Source organism: Streptopelia decaocto (genome assembly GCF_964273445.1).
Source record: "Streptopelia decaocto genome assembly, chromosome: 7".
Lineage (NCBI taxonomy): Eukaryota > Metazoa > Chordata > Aves > Columbiformes > Columbidae > Streptopelia > Streptopelia decaocto.
The window spans coordinates 11144919-11166268 of NC_138661.1; the positions used below are offsets into that span (position 1 = coordinate 11144919).

The following is a 21350-nucleotide window of genomic DNA, read 5'->3' on the forward strand; positions in this document are numbered from 1 at the left end:
CAAGCACTGGCAGCAATAAAACCTTTAGTAGATGGATCTGACTCCTGGTACACAGCCCACCCACCTCCCTGTTCTGGGTGCTGGGCTTTGTCCTCCACATTTTGGCCATTTTGGGGTGTGGAACCCCTCACATCCTGCATGCTGGGGTGCTGGTGGTGACAGGATGGGGCTTTGCCACCATGGGAGGGGTTGTGGCAGCAGAAGTGGTTGCAGAGTGCAGGTACCACAGCGAGGGTCCACCTGAAGAAGCCCTGCTAAGGAAAGGGGGGTCAAATCAGGGAAGATCCAGGGGGAAATCTCCCCGCAAGGAGAACGTGGGGTCAGAACACCAGGGCCAGAGCAGCACTGGCCTGGCAGGCTGTGTTCCCTCATTCTCATGGAAACAGGAGTGACTCCCTCTGGCTTGGCTGTTTTCTCAGCTTATTTTTAAATGCAGCTCCTGTTTGCTCTGGGGAGCATTTCAGCAGCCCCTACGGGGGTCTCCCCGTGGCAGGGCCCTGGGGTGACCCTTGAGACACCCCACAAAGCCTGGGAGGGCGTGCGGCCCCTGCACCAGGCCAGCTGTATCTCACCGGAGTGATGCTGGAGCCCCACAAACGTCAGCGCCAGCCCGGCATGCCTAGGGAGCCCTGACAAACCAGTGGTACCTCCCGCATCTGCTGTAGGTCACAGTCACATTCGACAGAGGCCACGAGTGCGAGCTGGTACCTTCTCACTCCCCCTCCATGCTGAGCAGGCGAGGAATCTTCTAAATAAAAAAAAAACACCCTCACTTGGCTTGAGCGCAGGAAACAGCCGCCTTGCGAGTAGTCGGGTCAAGCAAGAGACTTCCAAATCAGGGCATCCTGTCCCCCTGCAGCCGTGGCACTGCCTGCGCGTTCTGAATGGGGAATGCTCTTCCTTGCCCGCGCTGGAAACTGGTGCCTGGCTGTTCCTATTAAAGGATATTGTTTAATCTCTGGTTGGGCTGATGTTCACGCAGGCTGGAAGCTGCAGCCCAGCTGAAATCCTTGGCAAGTCTCATGAGGACCTGAGGTCTGTTCTGGGATGCTCATCCTTTTGTGAGCGGTGCAGCTCTAAAACACAGCAGGGTGTTGCCAGTACAGCCAGGGGTGCTTGCAGCAGAGCTGAGGGGTCCCAAGAACTGAGTACCCACCCCAAATAGGCTTGGGGCACCCCCTCCCGCCCCGCGTGGGGCAGCCCCCATCGGTGCAGGCTTGCATGACCTGCAGGTCTGAGTGATGCTTTGTGAGCCTGAACATCACTCTGAGGTGACAAGCCCAGGAGAGGGGGACGTGGCACCAGCCCCTCGAGGTCCTGCAGGACAACCTCCATGCTGGGGGGTGGAGAGGTCAGTTGAGCAGCCACCAGCCAGGAGGAGGTGGCAGCAGGTGACCACACTGCCTGCAGGGAGGGGCAGTTGCAGCACACGAGCCCACCCGCCATCAGGAACCCCAGCATCCAGCTGCATTGGGGCTGAACTCAGGGACACTTTCCTTGGCAGGGGGTGAAGGCTGCCTCCACCACCGGCCATGACCGAATGGTGCCAGCAGGCAGGGTGCAGCCCTTCACTGTCCCAAATTTGGTTACCTCCAACTGCATCGCTCTCCAAACACAGTCTAGCTCCACAGCAGCAGGCTGCAGACGGGTCTTCGCTCACCTTTGGAGCTCTATTTCCAGACCTTCCACCTGCAGGCCACAAACCCAGGGCCACCAAGAGTTGCTGCAGTTGGAGGCTGACCTGTTTTAAACTACATATGGTCTCTACTGTCACCACAGAGTCCACCAAGCTCAATGTGGTCAAATGTGACATGATATTTCCCGCAAAACAGTCGGGTTTCTGGTGACATGTTCCCCCCACTGAGGTTCAGCTTGTCCCAGAGGTTCACAAAAGCCACAGAAGATGTTGTCTGGGAGCAGTGAATGGGGAAATGAGCTCTCTTGCTTTTTCCTACATGCACACCAAGGCCTCGAGCTTTGTCTTTAGCTCAGGCACAGCCAGGCTACCATTGCTCCAAGCCACCTCTGTTCCTCCTGCCTTCTCCTCCTCTCAGCTCCCCAAAGGCAAGGAGGAGCACGGGCTCATCCCAGATTACTTTTTCCAGGAAAACAGATGCCTGTTTCAGCTGACGCAATGACTTTGTGTTGAGTTTGATCCCACCTATTCTGATTGTCACTGTTGTTATTATTTCCATAACCGTTTTTCCTCCAGACTTCCAGCATGTTCCTGCCCCGGGAACACATTACTTCAGCCTTGCCCACTCCCAGAGCTCAGAGGCTTCAAAAGGCATCTGAGAGACCTGTCCTTCCTAGTAACACTTGCTCCTTCCCTTGGATCCTCTGGGGACATCGTCTGCAGCATGTCACACGTGGGGAGGAGCTGCCCAGGAGAGCAGCACCATGGTCACGGCCAGGGCAGGAGGCATGGCCTGCTGGTAGCCAGCCTGGGAACCACTTGGGCTGGGGCAGGATGGAGAGCAACCATGTTTCTGGCTAGCACCGAACCAGAGGGTGACTTCACTCCTCCTCTGCCAAGGGAGAAACTTTTGCTTGAAATCAAGCATATGACAGTCTAAGCAAGATCCAAAACTAAGTTTTTCTGAGTTGCTGCAGGCTAAGGGATTCACAAAACAGCTTGCTGTTTCCTTCAGCAGTGGTGGTGAGATGGTCTCAGTTTCCCATCCAGGGAGACTTCTGCATACGTTGTCCAGCTCCCACTCTGGGATGTGCATGGGACATCTCAGGTCCAGCTGACACAGGCAGCCACGTTCTGGCCATGGCTGCCAATGAGATGAACAGCCCTTTTCAGTGCCACTTCAAACACATACCAGCTGCTCACAGGGAGGATTCAAGAGGCCTTCTGGCTCCACAGAGAAAGGACTGGCCGACCATACACCTGAGCTGACTGTGAATATTTATGACCTCCAAAAAGGACAGCAGTTGCTTGTGCGCAGGAGAAATAACCACGGGCTTGGTGAATTATGCCTCGTCCTAGTTCTTTGCTGAGCCTTTACAGGCTTCAAGGTCTTCCTGACAGCATTCTTGGATGCTGAGAACCCCTTTCCCTTCTCTTCTCCAGGAGAGAAAATTTCAGCAAAGTTCTCACAACACTGTGAAAAATTATCACTTTACTTTGGCAAGAAGAAGGCTTTGGACCTTCTCAAACTACTGTGCTTACGTCTACCAACAGAGAGCTTTTGTTGTCCTACATGTCAGCCTACCCACACTCACTGCAGCGGCCAGAAAGAGATCTAACTCGAGACTTGGGAAAAGCTGACTCCTACTCTTCCTGCCTTGTGACAGACACTGGCACAAGCTGCCCCGCTCCCCCCCGAGCGAGGTCAGGGCCTTCCCTTCCCCTTTCACACTGGGTTAGCCTGGCCCACGCAGAAGGTTTTTCTGAGGACCAGCCAGCAGAAGAGCATCCAGCCAGCCAAAGGAGAAGTTGGTCCAGCAACTAGACAAGAAACCAGGGCTAGGAAGTGTCCTGGCCCCAACCCAGCCTGGATTCAGGTCAGAAAAGAGAAATGAAACCAGCCAAGATAGGAAGAAGCTTTTTACTGTGATTAGGCAGTGGTTTGTCCTTCACCCTCCAGCTCATGTTGATCCTGGGGCAGCACCTACCCCTGCCATCCACGGCTGCTAATGCAGGGGTAAGATGGCAGCAGACTGGGGTGCTCTTTTGTGGAAAACCACAACTACAGTGGGATGTGTCAGTGGGCCATGTTATTTCTCGTGGGTACACACACACCTGCCAGGTTGGACCCTCGCAGCGGTGCTGCCCATGCAGAGGCTGTATGGGGATTGCCCTGGAGGGGTGCAGTGTGAGGGGACCTTGTTATAAGCACTGAACAGGGAGAAGGAACAACAAATTACTGTCCCCAAACCTGACCCACTCCTCCAGCCATGCCTGGGAGGAGGGTGGTGAGGGAGGGTACTGCTGCTGCTCCATTTTCAACTATTGATCTACCTACTTGAAAATAGAAGCAGAGATCAGATCACTCCAGCCTTTCAACTTCTGGACTCGGCTCCACTTCTGCTCAGTCTCCTGCCCCAGGACATGGCCTAGTTAGGGCCCTGTCACCTGCAAAGACAGATTTTAGTACTTTTTCCTGAATCTGAGCCCACTCTGGGATTTTCCACACGGCAGCTGGTGAGTAGGATTGCTGGCAGGCCTTTTTGTCTCTGATGGCATCAAGGCTGAGCAGGGTTGCGTTCTTGCTCCTACTGGGTTTAACACCTCATTTCCTTTGCTGTCTGCCCCAGAAACATGGGGAAAGGAGCCTACGTGCCCTTTAGGCTCAACAGCAAACTGTACAACACTACGCAAGTACAGACAGCTCGCCGTGCTACGAACTGAAGAACTGGTTTGGGAGCTCAGATTTGCTGGTGACCACATTCTCTTTGCACATACAGTAATTTCTAGAAGGGCACAAGCCATTCATCAGGGTGCCAGGGAGCTGGCAGAGGTCCCCCTGAGCTGCACAAGGAGCATCTTTGCTGCAGGGGCTGCCCACGCCTCAGCCCTTGGCCCTCGCACCAGGAGCCAGGCTGGAGGGTGCTCTGTGGTGGTGCGGGTGTCAGGCACAGCCTGGAGAAGAGGTTTAGTTCTCCTTTCAGCTTGGTGCGAACACAAATATCAGGTACTCCAGCTTAGATAGTCACCGTCAGGACTGGGGGTGCCTTCTCTTCTGTACTGCACTTATACACACTTATAGAGCCCGGCCCCTTCATGGTGAACTGCAGCAGCGTGTAAGGCATCCAGAAAAACCTCCTCTAGCACAGTCAGCTCAGCATGGCCAGTATTGCACAAGAGGTCACTGCCAGCATAACCCACATTTGGAGATAGCCCCTGTCAGTATGCTTGTCCGCACAGTCGTTAAGGAAAGGGCAAGTTACGGCAACGAGCTTTATCTTTGCATGCTCAGTTTGCTGTAATCTTCAGAGCTGTCTCCAGCACTGGAGTAATTTCATTTGAACGGACTGACTGACAGTACTGTTTCCAAAACATTGCTGTGGACACAGAGAAGTGGAAGCTCCTGGGTTTGACCTCCCTCCAGCCCCAGCAAAGGGTTCAATAAAGATTTGGGTGTCATACCAAAAGTACACACAAATTTGAGCAGGCGTTGGTAAAAATGTTGGAGCTGTTGGCAAAGAGGAGAGACTGAGAGAGCTGGGTCTGTTCAGCCTGGAGAAGAGAAGGCTGAGAGGGGATCTCATCAATGTTTATGAATATCTCAAGGGTGGATGTCAAGAGGATGGACCAGACTCCTTTCAGTGATGCACAATGATAGGATGAGGGGCAGCAGGCACACACTGAAGCAAAGGAGGTTCCATCTAAACCTGAGGAGAAACTTGTTTGAGGTGCCAGAGCCCTGGAACAGGCTGCCCAGAGAGGTTGTGGAGTCTCCTTCTCTGGAGACATTCAGAACCCACCTGGACACATTCCTGTGTGATCTGCTCTGGTGAACCTGCTTTAGCAGCTGGGTTGGACTAGATGATCTCCAGAGGTCCCTTCCAACCCCAGCCACTCTGTGATTCTGTAATACTGAACTCAAAACAGACATGGACTAGCACCACCTTCACCCTCTTTGCTTCCTTACTTCTCTTCCTATATTCTGTGGGAAGCCATTTTCAAACCAAGTCAGGGTCTCCCACCTCTCAGGCCACGGGACTTCTGCAGGTTAAAGCTGTGTAGAGGTGGATCTCTCTGAGCAATGGCCAGAGCAGGCCAGTGTAGCTTAGACTTGCTAAGTAAGGGCAAGAAATTACCATTTTCTGTCTCCATGCATAGACTCCTTGCTCTAATAAGCTGCAAATGTTGAGCACTCCTGGCAGGAGGAGAGCCCAGCCGTGTCCCACACAGCCCTTGGTGGAGAGTGGGGGGGCCAGACACTTTCAGAGGTCAGCATGTGGTCTCCAACCTCCTCTGCAATGCCCTACCCACAGGGTTACTCTACCGCTAGTGAATTTAGCACCACAAAACCCCATTTCTCTGCAACCAGCTGATAATGCAGAAGAGGTGACTGCCACCACGCTCCACCTGTCCCCAGCCAGGACACTTGCACCTGCCCTAAGGAAAGATAAAGGGGCTTATTACAGCAGCAAGCCTAACAGGTACCATCAGCATAACCACACATTTCATTGCAGTACCATGCTGATCCAGAGCTTTACTTCCAGGCTTTTGGTTTTCCATTTAGCAGCATGTCTATCTTTAGTTCAGTCCAAATTTAGGACTTGTTTTCATGCCTTGCCTTCCTCAAATTCAGCTGCGAAATCAATGAAACTCAGCTTTGCAGTGAAATGCTGAGCGCTACTGAATCTGAGACAGAAAACTGGAAAAAGGCATCATCTGAGTGACAAGACAAGACACGGATGAAACATTCTTCATTCTCACATGTTGTTGTAGGACAGAAGGGGAGGGTAATGTAGAGGTAGCAGTAAGTTAATGAGAGATGCTGGATGCTGGTTAAATAAACAGCATGTCTCCCCATAAACCTTGGCTCTCATCCCTCCTTTTTATTTTTATCCTTGGTGAATGCTTTTGTCACTGCCTTTGCTTATACCGCTTTGCAAAGGTGGTTCCACATTTCCGTGCTTCTTCAGCAGAATTAGCCAGATCTAAAAGAGCGAGAGAAGAAAAATAATCTGTCTTATATTATGCAGCGCTCACCCTGGCAGACCCAGTTAATCATGTCAGCAATAGAAAGAAAATTGGACCCAACCTTTAGTATTTTAAGTTACCCAAGTTATTAGGTGCACAAACTAGAGCTTGGCTCCCTTTTGTGCACAGCAGAATTCGTCCCTACTCCATCAGGATTCACCCCCAGCACAGCTCTGACCTGAAAAATGACCTTTTAAGGAGAGCTGCCTCTCGATGGGCAGATCTGGTCCCTGCTGTGAACTGTCACGGTTTTAGGCTGGTTTCCCAGAGAAACAAGCCTTATGCAGCCATGCGCGGTGCGCGAGCGCCTGCGCTCGAGTCTGCTTGATCAACCAGCGGACGGATCGGAGATGAACGTCCCTGCAAGTCCCCTGAAAACAGAGCTCCGAGAGGAACAGGCCTTTCCATGCAACCCCTCAGGGCTGCAGCTTTACCCCAAGAGCTGTTCACACCAATAAATACAGTATGAGACGGTCTGGGACATGGTACAGCTGCGCCCCAGACACAAACCCACCCGAACCAGGGGCCATGGAAGGTGGTGGTCACTAAGCTCCTCTTCTGCCACAGGTAAGCTCCACCACCCCTCCCTTCACACCTCACAATTCTCCTTGTAGTGTCTCTCCTAAGCAGAGCCAAACGGCCACCAGGGAGAAAAATGGACACATTTCCCTACAGCAACACACCCAGGACGAGCTTTCCCTCCCACCTGTGGAGGGCTCATGGTGCGAGGAGGCTGGAGAACCACAACAGGACTGTCCTGCTGGTTCTGTCAGTACCTACAGCCCACACAGCTTGTTGGGGACATTGCCCACCACTGTGCAGGCCCTGCATGTGTTACAGAACACACCTAATTAAGTGTGCGTTCTCGCGAGGTGTTTGATTCCGTAATGAGAGGTCTGGAAAGCAGCTAGGAACCAAAGTCACGCAGAAGAGATGACTCTCCCTTGTCCTCATCCTAGGGGCTGCTCTAAATTCAACCATCCATTACAGCCTTGCACTTACTTGAGCTAAAGTGTCCCCCAGGTCTGAAAAGCCACATCAGCAACTGAACACAGAGGAGATCTCTTTGCATTTGCCATGGTCTGTACCAAGGACCCACACTGAAGGGCTTCAGGGGACCCTGAAGCACTTGTGCTCTTTCCCCATGCAGAAGAACACTTACAGACCTGGTCTGGAGAGCTTCATGGAGCTCTGACACCACAAAAGACCTCAGAAAGGGACTTATCCTTGAATTTAAACTTCAGCTCACAGAAGTGCTTGGACAGAAGGGTTCAGCCAAGGCTCACCTCTTGAGATAAGGAGAAAGCAACAAGTTCTAGATGCCGGGGATAGAGTGGTTCATAAAGGGGTCAGTTAGATAAAACCGCTAAAAAATATGTATTTGACCCAACGAATTTGCTCTGGTGGTTGCTCCCGGATTGGTGATGAGGAACAAAACTTCCCAACAGCCAAATTCTGCTTTTGCTGCTCCAGACGCACGAAGCCACGAGCCCTGTGCACGCCGCTCAGTGTGACTCCCACCACAACCGAATCTTCAGGGCATCGTCGCCTTGGGAGGTGCAGAAAAGGGCTCGGTGGCGGCCGATGGGCCTGGGACTGCAGGGAGGAGGGGACGAGTCGCAGGGCTCCTTCACCCTGAACACCAAGAGCCTGAGACCGACCAAAATAAACAGCTCCTCCCTTTCCACTCGCTGAATCCAAACATCCCAGCAATAAATATTAGTACCAGTCACTATTAATCCCCCAACGGCAAAACTTTGATTACAATAGAAGTGAAAGCTGTGGCAAAATATGTGATTTGAAAAAATCCTGAGCAAATAAGGAAGTTTCACTTCTTGCCTACTCAAAGAACAAGCACTGAGATTTGTTTGAAGATTAAAACAGAGTGCAGGCATGGAAAATGCCAGGCATAAAGCTTTAGAGTTACTTAATACAGTGAAATCTAAATGGCAAGTGATCCCAGATTATTTCAGAAAAGGCTGGCTGCAATTTGCAGCCTTGATTAGACTGATTACTAAAGGGTGAACAGCAAAATAGCTTCACTAATTAAATTTCTGAACAGGAAAACAAAGATTCTTACTCTTTTAAAAGCTGGAAATGAATTTAAATATTCACTGTTCCTTACCCTTATTCTTACTCTTTTAGAAGATGGAAAAAGAATTTAAACATTCAATATTCCTTATACCCTTCTGAGCAGAAAAGCCGGCTGCCCAACGTGGTCACTTTCTAGGAAAGCAGATGGGACAAGGCTTGACCAAGAGCAGAAAAGGGTTTTGCAGCCCTGCAGGTTTTATATGGCAGAGCTAAAGACCATTTAACTACACCTCAGCTCCCAAAGCAAGAAAACATGATGCAAAGTTAAATGTAGCATTAAGGTATTTTTCAACCTGAAAAATAAGCAACTTCCATCAATATCTTGTGGTGCATTTTTTCCCCTAACGCTTTTAGGGGTAAGTCAAAGTTGTCTGAGCGCATGATACCACCGATAACCGCCGTGAAATCGCTGCTCTGCGTGGAGCAAGCGATCCTTGGAGCTCTCCTCTAGAAATACTCCCGATGGACACCCACCAGAGCCGTGTTTCTGCATTTGAGAGACATCCTGTGGCCACTGCAGACACTGCAACGTTGCTCTGCAGCTCGTCTTTCCTTGCAGAAGGGACCATCTGTCCACCCATCACCCCACCAGCTCCCCTCCTGCTTCTTTGGGCACCACAGACGTGGGTCAACTAAAACACGTTCTGGCAAGCGTCTCCAAGCTCCTATCAGGCTGGTGTTTTTCACATCTAGGAGGAAACACGTGTGAAAGTGCTTTATTTCATACCTTTTGGCTGGGTAAGCCGAGGTGGGGGGGGAATAATTCTGTGCTTAGAAAGAGTTTGTTGTTTGTAGCTGGTTACAGGGACCTTAGGGAGCTTAAGTCTTGGTAAGAGGCACCTCAAGCAAACAGGACTTTACCTCGAGATAGGCAAACTATTGAAAACTGTGCCATTGTAATACCAGTAGCATTTTACTTTCCAATTTTGCATCCTCAAATGTTTCAATGTTATTATTATGTGATGAGATATCCAATTTTATTCACCTAAAATATCCAGTGTGATCAGCAACTGCAAGGAAACACGAAGTGCACGAATATTTTGGTTTTATGCCCTGATTTTCATCCAGATATTATTTAACAATAACAGAAGGGGTTAATGGGATGAGCACTGCAACACTTCAATGCCTTGAAACTCAATGCCGTGGTTCCCACAGCAACCATAACCATGGCCACTCGGCAGGAATTTCACATCCAGTCTCAGAACACGCAGTTCCAAGCGCTCAACGCACACAAGCAAAGAACCAACCAGCAGCTTTTTTGCCTCTTTTTTTTTTTTTTTTCTGCAATAAATATCTTACCTGCCGAGTCACCACAAGGTGTAATGGCACTTGTAGGTGAAGATGAATTCCCACCAAGTGGCAATCAATGCCCCAGACAGATACTCACAGGATTCACGGTGTTGGTACAGGCACAGCTTCTGTTTTCAGTTATTGCTGGAATAGGAGCCCACTGTTTGTACCAAAGGTTAATACATCATTAGAAGGCTAAAAAAGACCTGTTAAGGGTCTTTCACAGAATCACAGAATGTCAGGGATTGGAAGGGACCTCGAAAGATCATCCAGTCCAATCCCCCTGCTGGAGCAGGAACACCCAGATGAGGTTACACAGGAATGTGTCAGGCTTTCAAATTACTTAACGTCAAATACTGTAGTATTTCAACTTCAGAAGCACCGGGTGAAGAGGCTGCTCTCCCATGGACCTGCTCACTTCATCCAGCCCCTTTGCCTGGAGGCAGGACCTGGTAGCACATTGACACCAGCAGAAACCAGAACATGAAAACCATCAAGTTATCCCACCAAGGTGACAGGTCAGCTTTTTTCTGCTCTCAAGTTTGTCAGAAGTAACGAGCGCACACAAGGACAATTACTAGATCTGTCCTGTGTTTCTTGGATTTCTCTAAGCATTTACTGCCGCTGTAATACAGGACACTGATGGCCCCTTGGTATAAAGAAGTATAACTTTGAAAAAATTCTTAATTGCACTAGGTTGAGCTTTTATCCAAAGCTCACGTCTCTTCCTGCCGGACGACAGTTTCTTCTCTGGAGTGATGGAGCAATGGTCAGTGGTGAAACCAAGGAAAGAACTCACTGCTACCAGAGGGAAGAATGCCAGCCAAACGTGGAATTTTCACAACCACACTTCATCGGAATGTCAGAGCAGGGGTTTAATTGGCAGCACCAGTGCTTTGTAACAATGTGAACCTGTCTTTATAGGAAAGCTCCAGGGCTTTTCTATGAAAGCTTATAGAAATGAGATCGTATTGACAGCTGAAAAATATGGGAAATTGCAGATCTACATGTTTAAATCTAAACATTAATCTACAGTGGGATCAGCTTTCCAAAGCTGTATTTAATATTTCCTGAACATCTGCAATGTAAATTAGAAAACAGAAATTTTACATTAGCATGACACCCCTAAATAACAGAAATAGCATCTACCACCGAGATTCTCTAAATATCTAACTCTTTAGGTTGCTAAGAAAAGCGTGCTGGTGGATGGCGGACACAGGCTGCACAGCAGGCAACACCAACCACCCCCCCTTGAAATACAGAGACCGGCAGCACTTGTGTCCCTGCCCCGGGTGGTTCCTGAGCCCCTCAGGACCCAAACCAGCATCCCCAAGCGGGATTCAGCTGGGAGCGGTCGTGTATGTGCTGCAAATCCAGAGCTGGACTTAACAGAAAATGGTTCTCGGCGTTGGCTGCGGTCCTAATTAAATTGCAATCCACAACACGGCGTAGGACACGGCAGCTGTGGGAAAGGCTGATTAAAAGTCTTTACACATTATCCCAACAGGCCCATGTGGATCTGAGCTTTTAATTGAATTGGAGAGATCTGCCACAATCTTTCCATAAGGCTACAAGGGCTCCTGAACCATTAACTTCATTTCTTTAACACGTGGATACTCATGTCAGATTTTTTTTTCATTATCTTGACAAAAAATGCTGCAATTGAAAAAAAAATACAGTATCGCACTGCATTTGATCTTGAAATTTCACCATAATACAAGAGAAAAAGGCGAAGCTTGCCCAAATCTGCACTGAAAGTCTTTGAACCCACTAAGATTGGACCAGATGCTGTAGCTTGAATAGAAGCAGTAAGCAAAACACTTAGAGCAGCGGGACAAGCTGTTCTAACCTACCTCCCTCGGCTTCTCAACACGGTTGAGGATCTTACGCCTTGTAAAGAGGTCAAATAGACCGAAGTGTTTTAGAAAGCCCACGTACAGGGAGGGTTTGCAGGAGAAAAAGTTTATCGGAGCATGTTTGTTCCCGTTCAGTGTTCAGACTTTTTTTTTTTTTAATGTACGTACCTTTAAGCACATTTATTTAAAGCAATCGACCCCCCGCAACTCAAACTTTAGGACATTTTTCTCTGCCAGACGCAGCAATCGAGAGGCCTCTCCAGAGCCGGATGACGGGGTTTGAGCCAAGCAAACGCTGAGCTACAAGCCCATCACAACCCCCCCAACACACCACTCGGACCACACGTTCCAGGACACCAGTCACGCCGTTAAACACTTTTTGGTTGCTGGACACGCATTTCGGAAAGGCCAGGCCTGCTGCTACCACACACTGACCTGTGATTATTTTTAAAGCTTGTGTCTTACGGAGAGAAATAAACCAGCTGTAGCTCTGCAGAGTCGCACCAGCAGCGGTGCCGATAAACCTACACAGATCCCCAAGGGATAGGAACAAATAAAAGCTTGGGAAGAAGTTCATCTTTGGTTTGGAGACCTGAAGAGTTCTTTCCTTCCCAGGCAGCTCCTAGAGGCTTGAACAGCACGTGTGCAGTCTGCTACAGAAACAAGGGTGTATTCTTGCAACTTGGTAATTCTACCAGGCATTTGGGAAGGAAGCTGTTAAAAATCTGTTTCCAATTATAATAATTAATTTTTTTTAATACCTCAAATACAGATTTACTCTGAAAAGAACCTTTTGAGAACACTTTAAGAAAAATATTTAAGTACAAACTTTAAATATCCAACGTATGATACCGGTGTACTTTCTAGAAACAATTACATACTTAAGAGGTGAAGTAGGAAGAGAGTATTTCAGAAAACATTTAATATGAAACCTTTTGGAACTTCCATCGAATACAGATTTACACCATTTCTCAGAACACTTTTTCAGTTCAGACAACAAAGTGCACCGCCAGGTGGAAAAAAATATACATTTGGAGGAGTGCTTACAACGTAGGGAGTGAAAGGATAGGTGACCATTCACCTGAGAAAGTACAATGACTGCCCTGAAATGTCTTATTGCTATTACAAAATGGAGTTTTCATGGAAAAAAATATACTGAGCAGCACAGGCATGGGCAGAGCACTGAAAGCCAATTGAACTCCAGCAGCACCTGGAGCTCCCAAGCCATGGTGTGATACAGAATATACAGAGAATAAAATGCAAATTCAGGAATATTTATTATATTTAACAACTATGATTACCCTTCAAACTAGCATAATCAATACCAATGCTTAGGGAAAGAGAGGGGAAGTCTGCTGCCTTCACAGATCACAAGAACTAACTTGCAAAATATTAAGGATTTTGTATTTTCACCTCGGGTCAAATCTGGACTGTGTACTATGAATAATTAGTAGCTCGCTGCAAATTTAAAATGCAAATTTAGGCTCCAGTTTAAAGCACATGCTTAAGGGCTTCACTGAAATATAACTATAAAATATTAATACAAAAAGTTGGTAACGCAGGTTATTATCTACAGAAGTCCTTGATGAGATAAACTGACTCTCAGTAGGAAACAATGCATGAAGAACACACTTCATTTTAGTTTGCAAAGTCAAATTTGGCTCACCACAGTGGTGGTTAGAAAGTGGGGACCACCCCGGAGCAGCACGTGTCCTACAGAAAGCTCGTTGGCCACCGGAGTCCCCCAGGGGCGGGTTCCCCACCGCGCTCAGAAGAGCGGCGGTGAGTTCCCGCCGCAACGCGGCCGGGGCCGAGGGAAGCGAGAGCTGCAAGGGCGAGTTCTACCTGCTGCTGCCTACGGCTGCACTTCAGCGAGTCGAATGTTACAACAGAGATCAGGAGCCAATTTGATTCCCACTTTTGGGTTTCCACGCGTGCAGCAACACCCCCGAGCGGCGCCAGTGCGGACGTGGCGACCGGCAGCAAAATACAGCCATTATTCGCGAGTCCTTTTGTGCTTTGTGTCGGTCTGACCTAGCCTAAGGTGCAGAACTTGGTCTGAAAGAAAAAGTCACTAGCCAGCGTTTGGCGCATCCTTTTGGACAGGCTGGTTCTGCAGTGGAACGAAGGGAAAGCGTTCTTAGCCGCAATCAATACCCATAAGCCAAAAGGACAAAGAGAGAACTTCAGCAGTTCAGCAGAAGCATGGAAGCATTTACCCAAGTTTTAATGCACAAATCAACTACATTTTAAAAATTTGATTCAGACTTAAATAATAAATAGGTGGGCAAAATATAATGCAAGACTTACTCAGTAAAAGTGAATTTTTAATAATCTCATGAGATCTACTTAGAAAACAGGACTAATAATGTTCACAACCGTAAATCCAAACCCTTCACACACTTTTTGTTTTCTTAACACAGCAGTGAACTGTAAACCTGCATTTACTGGTTATCACTTCAGTTATTTTAAATATTAACTCAAGTGTTTCCTCCTTGGCCATTTCAATTTTTAGCACCAAAATTAGCCCAAAAAGAGGTACTGGTACAGCTCAATGTTGTAAATGAATTGTTTACATATAATATTTTATATATTATACACACATACTGTACATTCACACGTCCACACAAACAGGAGGCATATTTAAATGAATATATTCTGTGTTTCAATTTGTTGTCAAAGACTTAGAAGCAATGGAAATAAAGCAGAAGGGGTAATATTTTACATAGTAGGCAACTTTAATGCTGTAGTGCACTTATAAAAAAGTCCAACTCTCCCGCCCAGCTCAGCAGCTTTTTTTTTAATATCACTATTCAGAAGGATGCAGAAGTTATTGCCTAAATGTTATTCTATACATTTCCATCGGAATTCTCAAAAACACTTGAAATTGCTAACTAATTTACAACTTAACTATTTTTCTTGTTACAGCTTTAACTCATTGGCAATTTTGGAAGCAATGTTTTTAAAAGCTATGGATGTTCCCGATATCCGTTTAAAGCGAACTCCATTCAGGGACAGTCTTGGCAGTTTACACACCTCCATCTCCCACTGTACAAGGTTTTCCGCGTGCCCATCTCCATGGACACAGAAAAGCAAGAAACGCTCTCTTTGTTCATAGTCACAATTATTGGCATCCAGGACCTTCCGTATTTCCCTCATCATGTCATTGGGATCCATCGAGCTGGTGGTTTTCATGCTCCAGGTAAAACGCAGCGAGCGAGGTTTGGCTTCCTTGTTCTCGTCCTTCTGATCCACAGCTACATTGCGGCTGAAAAACAGGAATTCACGAGTGAGCAGGGCCAGCTACCTGCTCCACGCCTCGTGTTAGTGAAGCAAACTGACACTCAACGCACACTACGGGCATTAGAGCAGCGTCTAGAGGCCCCGGCCGTGAGCAAGGCCCCTGTCCTCGCCGCTGTACGAACACACAGTCAAGGTAAAGCATTAGCTGCTGGGGCTGAAATGAAGGCGTGGTGGCACAACGGGTGACACGACTGGAGGTCACTGCAGTCAGGAGCGTGAGGGAAACGACCTTGCGGAGGCAGAATGACATGCATCACCTACGACTCGGTTTTAAGGCAGGTTCTGCTCAAATTCCTACTCTGGGGCCATGTGGATGGCTGAAACGACAGATGGGTGCTAGAAGTTTCTGGAACGTTCAAACGGCGGCGACTTGTGACAAAAGGGTGTTCAGCCTGGGCAAGCGGGAGTGCCAGACCACAGCAGGCACCCACTCATACACAACGGGGACGAGCCCGTGCAGAAAGATCCTGGCGGCTCCTCTGCGCCTTCTCCAGTGCAGCAGGTGGGACACCAAGCCCTGGGAGGGCCCATGGCAAGCCCAGGAGATGCCAGCAGGAGGGAAGAGACCAAGCCAGGGCACCCTGCCAGGCGTCACCCGCCATCTGCCCCCCGGCCAAGCTGCGGGCCGGCTTGGTGTCACTGGGGCCGTCCTGCACCGCTGGGGTTTGAGATGGCCACTGCAGACCCACCACGCTGCGGGCTACTGGGATGACCTTCAGCAGGGGGGAAATGCTGTCTCAGAGTTGGTCAGTAATTTGTTTAATACCAACTGATAAAGCGATGGAATCTTTCACTGCTACAAACTATGTGACTAAGGGCCTTTGAGGCTGAAATACAGGAAAGAGTTGGCAGCTGCTGTAAGACACCTCACCAACATCGTTAGTAAAAACAGCAAATAAGAGGGTTACTGTTCCTGTCACGGTTTTCGAGATAAAGCACAAAATATTGAGGCCTCAACTTTTTTTTTTTAATAAAAAAAGCTTTTCCTTTGGCATGTATAAACATGGTTATACAGGACAATTAAAAGAAACGTTCCAGAAATTTCTAGTTTGCAATGATTCTTGTACTTCAATTAACATCAGTGGTCACACAGCTGAAGGAACTACACTTGGACCTTTGGGGGAAAAGAAATGTGACAGATTCGCTTTAGGAATCTTTGCACACTGTCAGTTGCCTCTTCAAATTTACTTGTCCTCAGTACAAGAGACTTAAATATATTGACTGTCATGCTTAAATATCTTCAGAAAATACCCAACCTAACTGACCCCAAACCACACAGTTTAGGTCTCCTGTTGGACTTCAATTTACAATATTAAGTCAAGCTGCTCTTTAGAATAGTTGGCAATGAATTTCTGGTTACACAATGCTTTCTTTCTACCACCATTAAGCAGGCAATTATGAAAAAGTTAAATAAAAAGTGATAGCAGGGTCAAAACTAAATAAATATCTCTCTCAAAGATAACCTATTTCATAATTTTACATGCTATTAGAAAGACTTCCAGTAACTGAGAGAGACAAAGGATTATGCTGTCAAATCCTGCTACGTGATTTGCCAGATGTTACAAAATTCAGTGAGCAAATTAGAGAGTACTTTGTTCTAACTTTAAGGTTTCAATTAAATAAGGCTGTAAGGAGGCAGGGGGAACACCAATTTTTATTCAATGCTTATTTTATTTTTTAAAGCTTTTTCTACTTGAAAACAGTTGGCAGAACCAGCACAAGTTTGATCATTTCTACTATTTTTCGATATGCATATTTTGCAAGAAAAGTATAACATGAAAAATACACTTAAACTATCTGTGATTTTGGAGATGAGAAGTATCTTATCACTCTTCATTGGTTACCCCACAGGTTTGCAGCCTCACTAGAGACCACTTACCTACACACAAGACAACAGCAATTTGTAACAACTAAAATACAAAAAAAAAAACCCACACAAGGGAAAAGGCAACAGGGAAGATGAAAGTTTAGAATCAATTCAGTCAGTGCTTTAATAGCTTTTTTTGCAGACAGAAATGCTTCTTTGTTTAGTTTCAAAGCTTTACATGAAACAAAAGCTGCTGCCTGAAGCCACTGTGCCACATAATCAAGGGGAGAAAGGTTCAAACTCACCTAAGTAACATTTTAAACAAGAATTTGACCCTCACCTTGAGCCCTCAAATCTCCCGTTCCTCTCATATTCAGTCGGGAGCCTCATTGAAAAGAACGCAGAAGCAAAAGGAAGTGGGAAAGAGAAGACAAATCTTACACTACAACATACAATATCTGAGTAGCTGCTAAAAGATACTGCAATCATACCAAAGGTGTGTTAAAATACAAAGCAACAAAGATGTAAAGAACTTTGTAGGTTAAACCGATTTCAGAATGTAGCATATCGTCAAAACAAATGGAAGCCTACAAAGTACCGTTCTCAAAAACACTATAACAATTTTTTACAATGTACCTTTTTATATATGTAATATAATACTGTAGAACTCATTGAACAAAGTTGGAAGTTCTAAAAGCAAAAAATGTTAGAAGCATATTGAAGTTATTGCATTATTTGTAGGTACCTCTTAAATGAGCAATGACTCTAAATCATTTTAAGCTAACGATATCTAAAAGTTTTATCTGTAAATACAATATAGATTTGAAAAAGTTCCCTATTTACAGACAAGTCTGGTCACCCTGTGTGTTTGCATGCATGTCGGATGTGAGGTATTAGGTGTTTAAACAATACCAAATACCTTAACACAAAAGAACAAGACGCATCTACATTTTAACAAAAGTTCAGAGGCAAATCCAAGATTTCTTGAGCTGTGGAAACTCCATCCTATTAATTCCCACACTGATGCATCTTCCCACACCCCAGAGTAAGCTTAGGCTTTCTGTCTTCTTACATTGCTTTGAGCTACATTGCTGATCACTACCATTTTTACAAGCACAGTATCAAACAGAATTAAGGGGAAAAATCACCTTCCCGTTATTGCAGTACTGCAGTTCAACATCTCAGCGTTAATTCTGCTTGCAGGGAAAAAACCTTTATAGGGTTCTTATCAAGCCTATTCTAACACATGGCTTCACTGAAAACATAAATTATTAAAGCAGTTTGGTTGACAGGTGTCTAGGGATAGGAATGTACGACAGCAAGCTTATTTTTTGATGCATGGTGGTATTTCTGTCAGGGTGTGTGGGGTGTTTCAAGGCTTAATTTCCTCCTTTCCTTCCTTTGGAGGGTTGCAGTGAGGGAACAAGGCTGGTAGGACAGCTCTGTGCAGCCCCTGTCCCACAGAACAGATGTTGTGCGGTGCTGCGAGGGACAGGGCTGCAGCACTCGCTCTAAGGACACGGAGCTGCTCCTCGCTCAAAATTCACCTTCCTACCATGATAGAAACCCAGTTAAGAAAGTCGCAAGTCCCTCAGCTGTGAGCTGATGGTTACAACCACGTCCCATCAGAGCCCCATGCAGGACGGGGTCTCTGCTGGGAAATGTTTGCCACTGACTATAATAAACGACCGTCAGGAGCAAAAAGGATGAGGAAGATCATGAGAAAACAACTGGCAAGCCCTCAACTAATTCTAGTGCTTCAATGTGGGGTTTTAAGGGTAGTTATTTTCATGAGATCTCGTGCTACTTATCTATGGTGGATATAGGAGGTGGAAAAGATTTTTAAGGTCTATATATACAGCCCACGAACCTGTTGTTTCTGACTACTCTGCAGGACTGAGAAAGGGAAAAGCCATCACATGTACCAGCTGAACAAATCCACACCTTTCAGATGGTCTGAAAAGGCTCGTTTTACTGGGCAGAGCAAACAATGACTTTGAAGACACTGTTCAACTGAAAAAGTGAGAGTACTTGAACAATGAAGAACCTACTATGTTCCTCCAAAGTGAAAGACCACAACTCTGTTAAGAGCTGCAAGCATTTACGGGTTTTTTTCTTTCTTTAAATTTGCCAAAGGTTGTAGAAAACAGGAGCACAACCAGTGTCGCCAACAGTGAATACTCTCACTGTTACTGGAATCTGTCCAGAAAAGTCAGGGTGGATTTTTCCCTGATGATGTTCTCGGACCCTTTTTAGGTTGAAATTAAGCTGAACTGTTCAGTTTGTAAACCACTGTACTCTGAACTAAGGAAGGTCATTATTTACAAAATACCTGCCACTTTGAAATAACAAACACACTTTCATGGATGCCTCACAGAAAATCCTTACTTTGTTCAGTGTTTCCATGCATCAGGGGTGCATCCACTTAGTGTGAGGAACTGTGGTTGGTGACAGGGACCCTCGAACATGACCCGCCATGCCGAGCTCTGAAGAGCTGGGCCGGTCTCTCTGGTGCTCCTCTCGTCACGCAGGACACGGTTATGGTCCAGTTCTCCAGCACTGGGGCTTTGGGACCAGGCCCTCACTTTCCTGCCAGTATTGTTGTGGTGGGTTTGCAAGTCAGATGCAGCCCTGAGGCCTCCTCACTGCTGACACAAGAGTCACTTCTGCAGGAACCACAAATCGCTTCTTTATGCTCCAAATTTTCTGCTTTTGCTTGCAGTTTTACATAAATTTATTTTATGGACCAAGACGCTCCTTGGTCTTTTGAATGGCACAAATATATAGGAAAGTTATGTTCTCATTTGTCATGCAATGCCTATGCACTCTCCTTTATGGTTTCTGAAAGGCTTTCAAAAATAAGAATGTTTCCATACATCTGTCCTGAGTTATGCTGTGTTTTTTGTTCTTTACATCTTTGTACACTCTGTGTTAAATATCCAAGTAAACACAAAGAAAACTGTCTAGAAAGATACGGAAAAGCAGCAAAAAGTGCAAGACGCTAAAATGGAGAAAAGGTGCTGCAATAAAATCCAGAACATAGAAAGTGATTTTTGCTGTCAGAAAAAAAAAGTTAGACTTCCACAATATGCAGGTTGGCAAGGACAGTGCATGGTACAAGATTTTATATATGTGTGTATATATATATATGTACACACACACACACACACACATATATATTATACCTCTGTGTACTGAGCACAATATTAGAACTCAGTACCTTAAAAAAGGAGTGACTGATTACCTACTTTTGTTCGGCTCTCTAGAATGCTGTTGCAGTACTGTATATATGCACTACTGGGTTACAGTAGTGCTTTCATTATAAAAGACACTGAGCTTAGGTAAGATTCATAGCATATGAAGCGAGAAGAAATTGCCAAAATCCCCAACGTTTTCAGTTTGATTTTGTACCTACATAGAGACCAGGTATGGATGGACACCATGTGCACTTAAACCAGAATTTTAAAAGCACAGTCTGGTCCTGTGCAGGTGGTATAAGACTCTGGAGATCTCTTATTCGAAAGACAGATTCATTGAAGCTGTAGCAGCTAATTCCACAATAGCCTAAGATTCCTGGTCTCAAGTCAAAAGAAAATTGAAAAATTGATTTAAAAATTATGTTTCCATGTTTCTTCAGAGCAGCAGCGTAACAAACGTATATGCATCCAGCTGTGGATGTTGCACAGATCAAAATCCTTTGTTTTAAAAGCAACGTGACTACAGGGAGACAAAAGCTCCCTACCACACCCCACAGCCCATGGTGCACAACGGGTTAAAACTACTGCCGCTGCTCAGTGACACCCCCACGCTGCGTTGGATGGTCTCTTTCCTCAATGAGCAGTTTGGTGCATGCTCCTTCTCTCCAGTCGGCTGTGACAACGCCAGCCAACCCAACCAGCACCAGTTCCAAACTTCCATGTTTGGAAGAGCTCTAATTATCACATGTACATGGAATTTACTCATTTCAGTGGGTGAGGTAGTTTCAGACTCAGGCTGTAGAGAACAACCCCAAATTTAGGCAGCAATTTACATATCTCAGGTCTCCCTAATCGAAGTATTTCCTTAAACTGATCTGACAAACTTCAAATTACCATCACATGCACAGCCTTGCGTTTGGAAGTTAAGACAGATGTCTGTATATTTGCCCTGTCTCCTCATTTTTCATCAATAGCTGGAAACTGAAAAGACAGCCCTTTAAGAAGCTTCAAGATATGAAACAACTATACAGAGTATTATAAAATTCTACTAGGAAATTTACCTGTGGATCAAAATTGTATAACCAACTTCCGTGAATCCTAATGGATTTACAAGATGTATAATATAGCAGTTTGATTTG

At 46.3% G+C, this 21350-nt stretch overlaps 1 protein-coding gene across 12 annotated transcripts in view; it reads right to left on the minus strand.

The window, feature by feature from the left end:
- Positions 1–12798: 12798 nt before the first annotated feature.
- Positions 12799–21350, minus strand: part of MARK3 (microtubule affinity regulating kinase 3) — a 64646-nt gene continuing 56094 nt past the window's right edge. For 6 of the 12 annotated variants that reach the window (XM_082059603.1, XM_082059608.1, XM_082059601.1 and 3 more), the window contains 2 exons: positions 17355–17399; positions 12799–15172 (listed from right to left, as the gene is read on the minus strand). In XM_082059603.1, the coding sequence (XP_081915729.1) occupies positions 14827–15172; positions 17355–17399 (391 nt within the window). In that variant the 3' untranslated portion in view covers positions 12799–14826. The remainder of the gene's footprint in view (positions 15173–17354; positions 17400–21350) is intronic. The other 6 variants (XM_082059607.1, XM_082059606.1, XM_082059611.1 and 3 more) reach the window with 1 other exon arrangement.